We start from the raw sequence: 13,585 nt of genomic DNA on the forward strand, positions 1-13,585 counted from the left end.
GGAAACCTGGGAGCTGGCTGCAGAGAGCAGTAAGCAGCCTGTAGCAAACTTGGCTGAGTCCCTGCTGCCCTAGAGCCTTCAGAGGCACCAGGCTCTGTGGGCGAGGTAAAGAGTGTGCACTTTGGCCTTAAACGCTCCAAGTTGGGTCCTGGCTCTGCCTCGAACGTCCAGGTGACTCGGGCAAGTCACTTAGCCCTGCGGGTCCCTCTGCTCACCTGTAAAATGGACCCAGGTCACCAAGAGCCCTCCTACCCCATCTACTCACCAAGGCGTGGGGGTCCCCGGAGGAATCGCGTAGAGACAGGTGTCACCAAGGGCTGAGTGCTGCCCCCCATCCTGCCCCTTCTAGCTGGATAGAGCAGAGGGCACGGGATGGCATGAGGAGCGAGCAGGTGCCGGCAGTCCTTTGTGAAGGGTGGTCCTTGTCACAATGGACCCCCAGGTCCTTGCCCTCTACCTGGGGAGGAGCATGGCAGGAGCCCTGGGCAGAGCCCTCGGGAAAGAGCATTCTGAGCACGAGGTGGGAAGCCACGGAAGGGGCGTCAGGGCCCCTCTGATCTGTTCAGTCCCGTCCGGAGTGCGCCACTGATGGGCTGAGTGGCTTTGGGCAAGTCACTAACCCCTCTGGGTTGCTAACAGGAATGGGCTGAGCAGATTGACATCTGGGGTCCCTCCAACTCTGACATTCTGAAGGGCCTGGGGATGACCATCCTCTGTTGGGGAGGGGCTGGGCCACGCAGACCCAGTCTCTCCCTGCCCTCCCAGACAGGGTGGCCCAGTGTTCTGCAGGATGCAGCCTAGATAAAGCAAGAGAAGGGATGTAGGACAGTGGAGACAGAGAGGGCTCCCTGGCCCTTCTTCACAGCTGGGGCTGTGACCGCTCCCCAGGCAGTGAAGCAGGAGCAGGAGGAAGGATAGCTCAGTGTTGAGGAACTAAAGAGGGAGAACTCCCAGCCAGAGCTCTGGGAGCACCTGGGCTCCCAGTGCCCCCCAGCCAGCAGCCCTGGATGTGGGGGGCCTGGCTGAGAAAGCCCTGGAGACCTGGGATGCGTGAGGAGCAGGTGTGGCCCTTAGGGAAGGGGGGCCGTTTTCCTGAGCTGGTTCCAAGGAGAACCTGGAAAATGGTAGGTGCTCCGTCGGGGGAACTCTATCTGACCAGGGTCAGCTCTGGGTGCAGGGAGAGTCACCGTCACGTCTATGGGGCCTCCAGTCGGGTCTTGATTAACCTCTTCTCGAGGCACCTGCACCCTGGAAGGGGAGAAAAGGAGCACCTGTGCCGAGCCTCTGACCCTGATTCATGGCTTCTTCCTGGAAGGGCAGGCCCCTTGTGGATGACGTAGGAGGTCTGCCAGGGCCCCCTCCCTCTCTCCTTCATCCCCTAGTCAGTGGAAGACCTTGCTGCTGGCACTCAGCTGAGTCTCCCCCTGTGGCATCTTGGTCCACTTGGGAACCTGCTTCTCCATGTAATAACATGGAGGGAGGGGGGAGAGACAGCAAACAGTCTCAGCCCTGGAGCAGGCTCGCTATGGGCCTCGAAACAAGACTAATGTAGGGAGGAGACCCCACACCGCTCCCTCCAGGGAGGGCCTGTCTCCACTGCTGTCCAGTTCTTGCAGCACCACGCTGCTTGGTCTCCTGTCCTCCTCGGGGTGTTACCCACGTCCAGCCTGGCCTCACCCCATAGGTCAGCTGGCCCCCCGGCAGGGTGTGTGTAGACCTCTTGGCCCTGGCACCTAGGAGGGCCTCAGACAAGAAGGGACCATGGCCCAGCCTCTGCAGACACCTCTACTTAGGGCCACCCGCTCCCAAGCCTGTGTATCCCCACCCCCTCCCCCAGCTCCCTCCTCATGGGGGTGTGGGTGCTGGCAGCTCTGCTTAGAGCACTGGCCCTGCTGGAAGGTCCCACCTCCAGTTCAGCCGGTTCACCTTTCTCCTCCCACCTGTCCAGGGCCCAGCCCTGAGCCCACACTGCATGCCCTCTGGGCTGTTCTCTCTCCTCCTCTAGTCCTTGCCCCCAAGCCAGGGCCCTCTGTTTCTGCCTCCTCTCTACAGCATTGGCCCAGAGATGGAACGTGCTGGGAGAAGCACACGGGCTCAGAGCCCTGTCCTCCCACAGGTAGCTGTGAGACAGAGACTGCTGAGCCCAGCTTTCAATGAGCCCCTAGAAGCTTTCCACCACAGAGCCTGGCACAGAGCCTTCCTTCCTTCCTTCTCACAGACTCCAGGTTACTCCCATTGCAAATTTTTTCTACCCTGCACCCTGCAGTGGGGCAGGGGTCTGACTTATCCCAGCTCTCCCTTCAAGTCCCCACGCTGGTGTTGCCAAGAACAAGTCAGATGCTAACCTCAAGGGCACACAGTTTCCAGGAATGGGGATTCTGGACTCTTGGTCATCAGCATCCATCTCCCTCCATTTCTGAAGAGGAGACTCTGCCCTGCACCCATGCACATATGCATGCTCACACACACGCATGCTCACACACACCTGCATATTCATACCTGCATGCTTACACACACATGCTCACATGCACACATGTATGCTCACACGCATGCACACATGCTCGCACACCCGTTCACACACCTGCATTACACACATGCTCTCACATGCCTGCATGCTCACACACATGCTCACACGCACACCTGTGTGCTCACACATGCACATATGCATGCTCACGCACATGCATGATCACACACACACTTACACATGCACATGCATGCTCACACACACATGCTCACACACACATCCTTGTTCACACCTGCATGCTCACACACATGCTCACACACACGTATACTTACATGTATGCTCACACATGTACACACACATGTACACACACATGCGCCTATGTTCCCTGCCCACAGTGCTGCTGCTGTCCCTGGGGCCACATCTTGGAAAGGACAAAGGAGGAGCCCCAGCTTACCCAGGCAGCTCCACTCTGGAATCAAGCCCCATCTGCTGGGCGAGACTCTCTCCCCTTTTCATTGCTCCACATAACCATCTCCACCTCCTTCTCCTGCCTTGCCCCTCCTCCTGGTGTTCCCGGGGGCTTCCCTGGACTCCTCTCTGTGGGGTCTCATCTGGAGGGGAGTTAGGGGCAGGGGGCCCTTTTCTTATTCTCCATGTGCCTCACCTTTTGATTCCAAGGGGAGAGCCTTGCAAAAGCCTGTAGCTCCCTCCTGTCCTGGGACTGAGGGCAGCTGGGCACCTATGCGTGGGGGGTGGGGTGGGGGAGTCTGAGAGAGGTGTGAAGGGGCTCCCAGGCTGCTTCCCAGTGCTGCTATACCCGTTCCCATGGTCCCTCTTGAGAGCTAGAACATCCTTCCCGGCTCCCCCACAAGAGAAGGGCCCCGGTGGCTCCAGGAGCAGCTCCAGGCAGCCAAGGTCTTCTGGCCCAGCCGGGACTTGGAGTGAAGAGATGCTAGGGTAGATCTTCTCCCCGCCCCCAACTGCTTCTCCCAGCCCAGGAGCCAAGCAGCAAGGCATATCGATCCCCCACCCCCACCCACTGCCCTGTGGCTTTCAGGGAGCATGGAGTAAGGAGGATGGGAGCTGGAGGGAAAGCAAATTAGAGAGAGAGAGAGGATGCTAAGGAGCCAGGCTTGGGCACTGATAACACGCAAGTGGACCATGACTACAAAGCCACGTCCACCCTCCAGGGCTTCATGGAGAAACCATGTAAACACACAGACTGCCCGTGGGGTCCAATTCCTCTGCCACCATCCCCACCACTGCGGGTTGCTGGCACCTCACTCCCCCAGGTGGAAAGCAGGCAATTATTGATCATGCCTGCCCTGTGCTATGGAGTCCATCCTAAAGACCCGCAGGTTAGAGTTCGAAACCCAGTCGCAGTGCTGGTCACCTCCTAGCTGTTGAGTCCCTGGGCGCACAGCGGCCCTAAGGAACCGCCTCCGTTCTCTCCCGTGGAGCGGCTGTGGGTTCGAATCTTTGGGTTAGCAGCCCGGCTCGTACCGCACCCCACCAGCAGGACCCCTCCGGCAGTGAGTGACGAGTGGACCTTGGGTTATCAGGAGTCGCTATCTTCACAAGGGGGCGGGGGCGGGGCACCGGCCTGTAGGAGAAGCAGGGCAGCACTGGTCTGCACTGACCCAAGGGTCACCAACTGGTTTCCTTAGTGACGGTGGAGTGGTTGCAGCGGAGCTTCCTGACCAACACAGACTAGGAAGAAAGGTCGGAGATCTACTTCCGCAGCACAGCAAGGCAGGGAGCCCTGTGACTCACAATGGACCATTCACAGCCAACCCAGGACCCCTGCCGGCTCAGGCAGCACTCGGTCCCACTGGGCACAGGGTCGCCTCCAGGCTCGGCACAGGAAGAGTAGTCATCTACTCATCTGGTGGCAAAGCCTCTAGAGCTAGTTTTTCATCGAGGGAAATGTCTCTCTTCCCTTTCCGGCTTCCACACTAATAGACTGTGTACTAATAGACTGTGTGGGCCTCTCTGTGCAGGCTCTGCCGGCAGCCCACTGGAGCGTGTGCACGGTTGGGGGTGTATGTGCCAGGCGTCCAGGTTTCCTGGTTCAGGTAGTCAACCCTGCTGTGCAATTTCAGATTGACCCCCAAGGGCAGGAGAAAGAGCATTGTGTGCTATTCTCCGTGCACGAACGCCCCCTCCCACCACACCCCGTGAACACCTGCTCCCCAGCCCCACCCTCTCTCTCAGGGACTGGCCAATCATGGAGTTCTTTTCCCCAAATCATCCGTATCACCATGCTCCTCCCCACCCCCGTAAAATCCCAATGGATCACTCAGAGAAGGGGGGGTCTGCCTGAATGACTGTGAAGGCAAGGTCCAGTGCACCACCCCCTCCAATCAGCCATTAGAGTTCTGAACCCCCTGTTCTGAGGAGCCCTGGGGGTGAGGGTGGGGGTGGGGCCGCCACGGGCCGGACTAGCCCCAGCCTGCAGGGCTCAGGGCCGGTGAAGCCCTTTGGGTGCCCAGCCTGCTGCTCTGCACAGAGCTCCTCTCTGCTCAGGGCCTCAGCCCCTGGGGCAGCAGGGACCTGCGCCTTATGAACTCCTGCAGCACAAGCTGCCTGCTTCTTGATATGCAGGCTGCTGTGGGGACATGGAGCCTTGGGGACCTGGGAAGCCTGCCCCCCCACAGAGCCCTGGCCTCCTCCAGGCCTGCTGTGAGCCCAGAAGTGGCAGCTGTACTTACAACCCCAGCTCCAGGACCTCTGGTCCACCCGCCTCCTTCCTGGGGCCAGCAGCACCCTGACACGGCCATGTTCCCCAGAGAAGGTTCAGACCTTGCTCCTGGGAGACCCTCAGGGCTTGGGAGCCCCCACTCCATTGGAGGGAGGAGAAAAGCAGTGTGGTTTGGATTCCTGGGAGGGGGAAATCCAGAGTGGTCCCTTCCTCGGGGGAGTGGGCCGGGGTGGGGACAGGCTCACCTGGCTAGTCCCCTGAGGAGGTGTGAATGGATCCTGAGAATCTTTAGAGTGAGAGATGCCTGCTAGTCCGCTGAGACCTCCCTCAACTAAGCTGAGGGGTGGGACAGTGACCCCCCCAAGCGCCCTTCCGTGACCCCTTCCCTCGCTTCTCCAAGCAGCACCAGGATCCACTGGGTGTCTGCTCTCTCGTTAGCACCCCCTCCACCTGCTGGGGTGTGTGTGACCCTCAGTGATGCAGCCATGCTCGGCTACTAACCAAAGATGGAGTTGCACGCAGAGTTGCAAACAAGGCCCGGCAATCTGTTTCTGGAAAAGTAGCCATGGAAAACGCTGATGGGTCACAGTTCCCCTCTGGTGTCTTCTAGGCCAAGTTGATGGCAGTTTGTTGGCTTCTGGCTGGCTGTAGCAGGGGGTTGGGGGTGGGGGTGTCTCTAGACAAGGGGGCCCCGTGGGAGCGTGGGGGTCAGGAGAGTCAGAGACTAAGGCTACGAGGGTCTTTGGACCGCAGCCTCTCACATGCATCCCCTTGTCTCCTCATTTCTCCCCCCACTCCCCCACCCCTGACTCAGCAAAGGCAGAGAGAAGACCAAGGGAGGCAGAGATGGCGAGAACAAGTAGGTGTCCCAGGCCAAGGCGCACCAGGGAGGGCAGACGGCTGGGTAGAGAGAAGGCTCCTCTGGCCACAGGGCTGTGGACAAAGGAGCCAACAAGCGGGCTGTCCTGGCAGAGCCAGTGCTGAGGAATGGCACAGAGACGGGGCCTTGCCACTTGGCCATGCATGGGGGTGAGGGATAGGGAGGCCCTTGGGTGGGGACGGGAGGTGGCCAGGGCCTCTTGGTTTCCACTCGAGTGACCCCTCCCTCTTTTCAGCCTCTTGGTTCCTCCTCCACGTCCCCGTTCAGTCCCCCACCCGCTTGGCTTCTCTGGGAAAGAATGGGAGACCCAGGAAACCAAGACCCCCACCCCCACCCCCACCCCGTCCACCTTGAGTCAGGACACACAGTCCTGGAGTTCCAGGAGGACCAGTCTGGGCTCCATGTGGCTGTAGGCTGTGGCCAGAGCACAGAGACCCAGAAAGCTAAGGGAAGCGGAGCAGGCCCCCTCACTGGCTTTGTCCTCCTGAGGTTTCCTGGGAGAGGGGAGGAGAGGAGTCCCCGGCTGGTGCAAAAGGCTGATGCCCTCAGCTGCTAACCGAAAAGGCACTTTGGAAGAAAGACCGGTGATCTATTTCCCCAAAACCCACCATGGAAAACCCCCGAGCCATGGTCCACTTGACCCCACAGCCATGTGTGGGAGTGCAGGAGTGGAAGGTTTTCCTGATGGGAGGAGCCAGCCAAGAAGGCTCCGGGCCTAAGATCGAGGTGATGGATGGGTCTGCGGAGCACCTTGTCAGCCAGGGGACTCATCCCAGGGGCTTCCACAAAGCCAGAGGTAGTCAGGGCTGCCATGCTAGAGAGGAACTGTGGTCCAACCGCTCCCCGCCCTGCTCCCCCCACCAAAAAAACAAAACAAAAAAAACACTCACTGACACTGAGTTGATGCAGACTCATGGTGCGCTAGAGGACAGGGTCTGAGACTGTAACTCTTTCCTGGAGTAGAGAGCCCTGTCTTTCTCCCTCAGAGCAGCAGATGGTAGCAAACTGCTGACTTTGCAGTTAGAAGCACAATAGCCAATGCCATGGCTTACAAATCTAAGTCCCAAGAGGGGAAGCAATGTGCTCCGGGCCAGTGGCAGGGCTGGGACTCAATGCAGGGGATTTGCCTTCCCACCCAGGCTTCATAATAGACCCAGGACTCGGTGAGCCCTGGTCTGTTCCCATCTAATTCTCCAAACACACCCAAGAGAGCCAGAAAGCCAGGAACATGGTCTTTATTTTACAGGTAGAGAAACTGAGTTAAGATATTGTCTCAAGCCTGTGGCCCCCATTCTCATAGAGACCCTACAGTAGAAACAGTAGACTTTCCCTGTGGGTTTTTGAGGTTGTACGTCTTTACGGGAGTAGCAAGCCTCGTCTCTCTCCATATGAGTCAGAATTGACCGTGGGTGTTCGTTTTGTTTTGTTTATGGTCCCAATCAGCTAAAAATGTGTTCGACTGAGGATGTCACAGAAACATGGAGGTTGCGTCTATGGGGCCTGAGTGATCTCCACTGGGCTGGGTTTGGGGTGCCTGCCCACATTAAAACCCTGGGCCCCCCTCCTTCACTGCTTTAACAGAAGTGAGTTCCAACTCATGCATGCTGCAAACCAGCAAGCGGTGATGATCAGCTACAGTGACGGAGGCAGTAGATGCTTGGGGCCGGCCCCAGCCCAGGGCCTTAAAAGGGTGGAGTTTGCCAGGTTCTCAGCCAGGGGAAAAGCCTTCAGGCAGAGAATGGCCTGGCCTAAGTATTGGTCTGTTGGGGACACTGAGTCCGGGATGTATAGAAGATGAGGGCAGAGATGGAACTGGTAGTTTCCTCCGGAAAGGACTCAGGGTTGGGGCTTCTCCATGGAAGTTAAGTGGTAAAAGACCCAATCCATGAGCCGTAAGCAGCCTGTCTTTTCCCAGGCCCTCGATCTGAGATTGGTGATGCTTCTGCTCTGACCCCCACACGGTCCCCACGAATCACCATGGACTCCAGATCGATGAGTAGAGTGATCGAGCTAGGGAAGGAGAGAGAAAACGGGTTTCCAAGAAGAGATTAAACCAGGGGAAACGCGTTTGTCTGGAGAGGAGCTGTCTCTGCAAACAGCCCTAAATCTCTGAAGGGTGATGATTACAGAGCGAAGCTGGTTCGCTCCGATCTGCACTGAGGAGGACCCAGCTGTGACCATGGAGGTGATTTGCAGGAGGAAATACTCAGGATCATCAGATGAAAGACTTGTGGTTTGGGAAGCTGGGGAAGATATTTCCACGATGCTGTTTCTGTGAGTGTTACAAGGGGTGGGCTCCCAGGGGCCGTGAGGAACCAACAGCCCTGGCCTTTCTGGGGTCAGGCTATGCACATGTGGGTCCCTCAGGCCTCATGATGAGGGCCAGTTTGAAGACAGGGAGGTTAGAAGGGTCAGCCTACTCTGCCTGCTGTGGGAAGATAATACAAGCTGGTTGCAGTGTGACACATTTTGAAAGACAACCGTGAGGATTGCAGCTATGAATTTATCTGTATTTGAGAGCACAGAACATAAAGGAGATAGTGCATCCTGGGAGGCTTAGAGATCAGGCCCCCGAGCGTTGAGGATCTGGCTGCTGAAAGACTGCAGAGTAGGCCTCCTTCCTCACAGGCGGGAGCCTGACCATCCTGACCGTCTGAGACCTGTGCTAATGCGCCTGGGCAGCTTCCAAGGATGCCCATGGTGGGGCAGAAGCCCTGGGCACTGAGTGAGCTTTGTCTACAGCTCCTTCGTGTATGACCCTCCATTCTAAGCCACAGCTTCTGGAACAATCCATAGACCTCAGCTAATGAAAGCCTCAGACCACTTGATTTAGTTTGGCGAATGATCCCCGGTCATGGTGAAGGCCAAGCTCTCCCCAGGGCTCTGTGCACAACGCAGCCATGACCGCAGGCCTGCAGGCCGCCGTGGGGAATGAGACACAGAAGTCCTCAGTGCCACAAAAGAAAAGCAGCGTTTTCAGTGGGGGCACGAATGTTCGCTTCCTCCCTCTGGAGAGAAATGCCCGCCTGCATCCCAGGCAGCTCAAATGTGACTGCCAACCCTCGGCATCCAAAAAGGGCCCACCCCGCTGGGCCTCTGCCTCCCACGCTGCCACACATCCTTGAATAAGAAGCCCCTGGGTTGTAAGGTTGTTGAACTCTGAGGGAATGTCATGTTTCCTCCTTTGGTCTGTTTCTCTCCACATTACCCTCTTTGGTAACTGTCAAACCCAACAAAACCACACAGAGAATTTTATTTGGGAAGGAAACAAAACAAAGCAAATGCTCAGCACACCATTAGGAACCCCTAAGTGGTACAAATGACTGGGTGCTGTACTTTACTAACCAGAAGGTTGGCAGTTCAAACACCACCACCCTCCCACCCTGGAAGGCCCTCCTGGTAAGGCTGAAGCATCAGTGTCCAAAAGCCGCAGTCACTTACTGCCTCGCACCCCCTCTGGGGCTGGGGCAGCAAGGGCAGGCCGTGTGCACTGGCAGAGGGCAGCCAACTTTCCAAGCAGGACAAATGTGTTTGATCTGAGAGAGCTTCCCCACGGGCTGGGATGTCTGTGTCTAGGACAGGGTTCAGCGGTGCTATGCAGACCCATGTGGGCCCTCTAAGGTCCAGGCAGCCCACCAATGACTGTGCCCAGCCTGGCTTTTATTGGGTCACTCAGGAAAGCAGCAGGGTGAGCCATGAGTCTGAGCAGAAAGGAACTGCCAATACGGAGGGAGGCAGTGCCCCCTGGGGAGATGGGAAGAATGGCAACTGGACACCAGGCATGCTTCCTGAGAGTAGCATGCTTATTTTTCACACATAATACCTCTATGGACATAGTGAGTCCACATGTATAATACACATAGGGGACTAAACCCTGGGGAGGGGGGTTGCAGAAACTGCATACTGCACGTTGTCTGCGTACAAATATAGTACTCCTGACATAGGGATACAGCCAGCCCGGCGGCCACTAGCAGAAGTCCACAGGTTGGGTTCTGGGTAAACCTGGGGAGGGTGGCCCCTTTCCCACCACAACTACTTCAGTCACTCTCAAATTCTCCTGAAGGGGGAAAAAAACCAGAAACAAAATCATTGCCATCAAGTCTACGTCAACTCGTAGGGACCCTCTAGGACAGGGTAGAAACGGCCTCTGTGGTTTCTAAGATGGTAACTCTTCACAGGAGTAGAAAGCCTCGTCTTTGCCCCTCGGAGCAGCTTGTGGTTTCGAACTGCTGACCTTGTAGCCAGCAGTCCACTGAGTGATATATTAAGAAGGCCAGTTCTGAGCCCTCAGTCCCAGAAAGTGTGACCTAGTGGGAACTTGCATTTGAAATCAGCCACCTCAGCTGAGTGATGGGAGAGGTCTGGAGAAGGCTGTTTTCAGACACAGTGGTCTAGGGGTGCTGGGAAGTCCCTGTTGCCTCAGCCTCACGAGGCTCCTGCATCCTGGGGTGCGGGGGGTGGGGGGGCACTTCAGAGAAGATTACTCTCTTATTTGACTCTCTTGAATGAAAACTAGCACATATCTGCCAGGAGTTCTTCCGAACAGCAGACGGTGAGAGTGTGGGATTACGTGCCCATTAAGAGAATAATCTAGGGGCGATTGGGGAGGGATTGAGAGATGGTGGCTACATTGACACTCTTGTCGGCTATAGTTGCTGCTTGCTGACACTGGTGTTTCCTCGGTTCAGATGATCAGGATTGTCCACCTGGATCTAGACCACCCTTCAAAGCCATTGACGTCAAGTCAATTCCAGCGCATAGTGACCCTCTAGGCCAGTGGTTCTCAACCTGTGAGTCTCGATCCTTTTGGGGGTCTAGCGACCCTGTCACAGGGGTCACCCGATTCAAAACAGTAGCAAAATGACGGTTAGGAAGTAGCAACGGAAATAATTTCATAGCTGGGGGGTCACCACAACAGGAGGAACTGTATTACAGGGTCGTGGTCGCGGCATTAGGAAGGTTGAGAACCACTGGCTCTAGAGCCTAGAGTCTAGGGTTTCTAAGTTTGTAAACTTTCACAGACTGCCACCCCTTTCTTCTGTGGAAGGGGTAATGGATTTGAACCACCAAACTGTTGGTTAGCAACTGAGCACTCTAGCCACCGTGCCACCAGGGCTCCTTAGAAAATCAACCCCAAACCCTCTACTATCAAGTCAATTTCAACTCATAGTGAACTTTAATAGGATGTCTGAGGCTGTAAATCTTTATGGGAGCAGATAGCCTCATCTGTCTCCTGAGGAGCAGCTGGTGGGTTTGAAACGGTGACTTTAAGGTTAGCAGTCCACCCTCGGGGCTTATTAAGAAATCACCAGGGGCCTTCACAGTACAGAGACCTGATGAAACAAAGTCCTGTCCTAGTGGCCATGTTAGCACTTCTATGGCTTTTCCCAGGCATATAAGGTTGCTGGGTCTCACACAACGGCTTCTGATGGCTTCCCTGACCTGTTCAATATGTGTTACCCATAATTTAATATTTATGGTCATCTCTTTCAAAATGTATGGATGCATAGGTTTCCTTTGAACGAGCCTCTTCTCTGGGCATGGCCTGTGGGGCTCCTCACAGATGATGCCCTGATCTGTAGCTTGTGCCGGCCATCCCATACTTAGGACAGGCCCTGAAGAATGTCAGAAATCCAAATGGTCCAGAGGGGACTCCCACCCCTATAGCATCCAGGCAAAGGAGCTGGGATGTCGTGGCAATCTGGCTGGCCATAGGGACTGGAGCTTTAAACATCAGTCTCCGCCCTGCTGCTGACTGTGTGACACAGACATGATTCTAACTTCTCTGCGCCTCTGTTTCCTCACTGGTTGTGTGAGAAAACGCTCACGTCCTTCTCGTGGGAAACATTTTGTGGGAAAACCTCAGGCCCAGAGTGTTTGGTCAAGAAAGGTTACAGAAGCTGTTCTTGGCTATTTTCTGCCTTGATAACGTAACTCCTTTTACTGGAAGGAGGAAAATTGGAGCATTCCAAAGGAATTCCCCTTTTGAGAGGTGCTCTCATTCCCTCTCCCTCCCAACATTATGGATAGGCAGTGGAACTGGATTGGGTGGGCCCATCAACGACACTGGGATGTGCCTGGCCTTCTGAAACTGTGAGCTGGTGCCACCGGGAAGGGATGGCCCCTGGTTGCCGTTTCAAGGGGACAGAGGCACACAGCCTCCGTGCCTTGACACTAGGAGGGGCTTGAGATTCTAGACCATCTCTCTAATGACATTACCCAGCACAAAGAGAGGGGCTTGGGGCAGACTCGGCAACAGGAAGCCACCTTGACCTAGAGCTGAGTGGGTTCTGCTGCAGATGAGACCAAGGTTGGAGCCTGCACCTTGCCCCACCTGGGCCTGCAGGTCGATGGGGCCACACCCCTGAGGAGGGAGAATGGGAAGTGGAGGGAGTCAGGTATCCCGGCAGCTCCTGCAATATTGATGGAGTAATGGAATACTGCACTGTACCGCCCGTGGACCCTACTCTCTGTGCCTCCTGGCGCCAGGGACCACAGACTTGCTGCAGGGACATCACAAAGGGACAGTCCCCCACCCCTTTTCCTCATCCTCTTTGACTTCAAGGCCCCCGTCCTGGGTGTGGAAGGCAACGTCAAGCCGCAGGAAGAGGTAGGCACGATGGAATTGGCCTAAGTTCCTGAGAAGGACCGGCAGTGAGAGGGGGTGGGCAGAAGGGGCAAAAGGCAGGACCTACACTAGATGGGAAAGGGTCTTGTCACCTCCTGTGTCCCGGGAACCAGAGAAAACCCAGGGGCAAGGAAAGTCGAGGACCCAGGGAAGCATGGGACTCTGGGAGGTGGGAGAAGCAAGGTGCAGAAAGCTGAGTGGCTGGTGGTCCCTGGGGAGGAGAACAGAGAGGCAGGTGGGGGTAGGGCTAGAGGGAGATTGGGAGGAACAGGAAGAGGCCGAGAGTTGCCTCCAGGGAGATATTGCATTTAGACCATAAGGCAGGTGTCTTGGGAAAGGTCCCAAAAGAGCCAGTGACATTTTTTTTTTTTTTTAATACTAGGGTGATCTGAGGCCTGCATAGCTCATTTCTCCCACAACTCCCACCTTCTCCCCTGGCTTCTGCCCATCGATCCCTGGCGTTCAGTCCTAATGTTGTGTCTGATGGGCCAGCTTCCTTCCCAGTGGGGCGCAGACAGAGGGAGGCTGAGGCTGTGGGTGCTGGCTGAGCTCGGAGCTCTGAGAAGGCAGGGTGCCATGTGGCTGAAGAGACTAGGGCCCAGAGGGGCTGGGGTTTCTATTGTTCCTGCTAGCGGACCGCCGTTGTCTTCTATCTGTGCACTGTTTCGGTCTGTGCACTGGGGCCTCTCCCCCATCGAGAGTGAAGATATGAGGAAGGAGGTGTGGGCAGGTTTGCCAGTCTCCTAGGCGCCCCCGCCCCCCCGCACTCCGGAATAGCTCCCAGTCTGGGGGTGTGAGCCGTGCCCTCCCATGGGGATCAACTGATGAGGACCCAGGTGTCATCTGCCACTCTCTTCTGTGTTTGCTCCTCTGTGTTGGTGTGCGTGACCCTCCCTCCGTGCCTCTACCTGC

General features: G+C 56.4%; 1 protein-coding gene across 1 annotated transcript in view; it reads left to right on the forward strand.

Annotated features, from left to right (window-relative positions):
- Nucleotides 1-13,585, forward strand: part of LOC123521289 (otoferlin-like) — a 76,904-nt gene that overhangs the window by 54,448 nt on the left and 8,871 nt on the right. Inside the window, exon 5 of the mRNA XM_045286586.1 lies at nt 12,535-12,655. Within this exon, the coding sequence (XP_045142521.1) occupies nt 12,535-12,655 (121 nt within the window). The remainder of the gene's footprint in view (nt 1-12,534; nt 12,656-13,585) is intronic.

Source organism: Echinops telfairi, unplaced genomic scaffold (assembly GCF_000313985.2).
Source record: "Echinops telfairi isolate 266 unplaced genomic scaffold, ASM31398v2 ScPeMD7_9;HRSCAF=40, whole genome shotgun sequence".
Taxonomy (NCBI): Eukaryota; Metazoa; Chordata; class Mammalia; order Afrosoricida; family Tenrecidae; genus Echinops; species Echinops telfairi.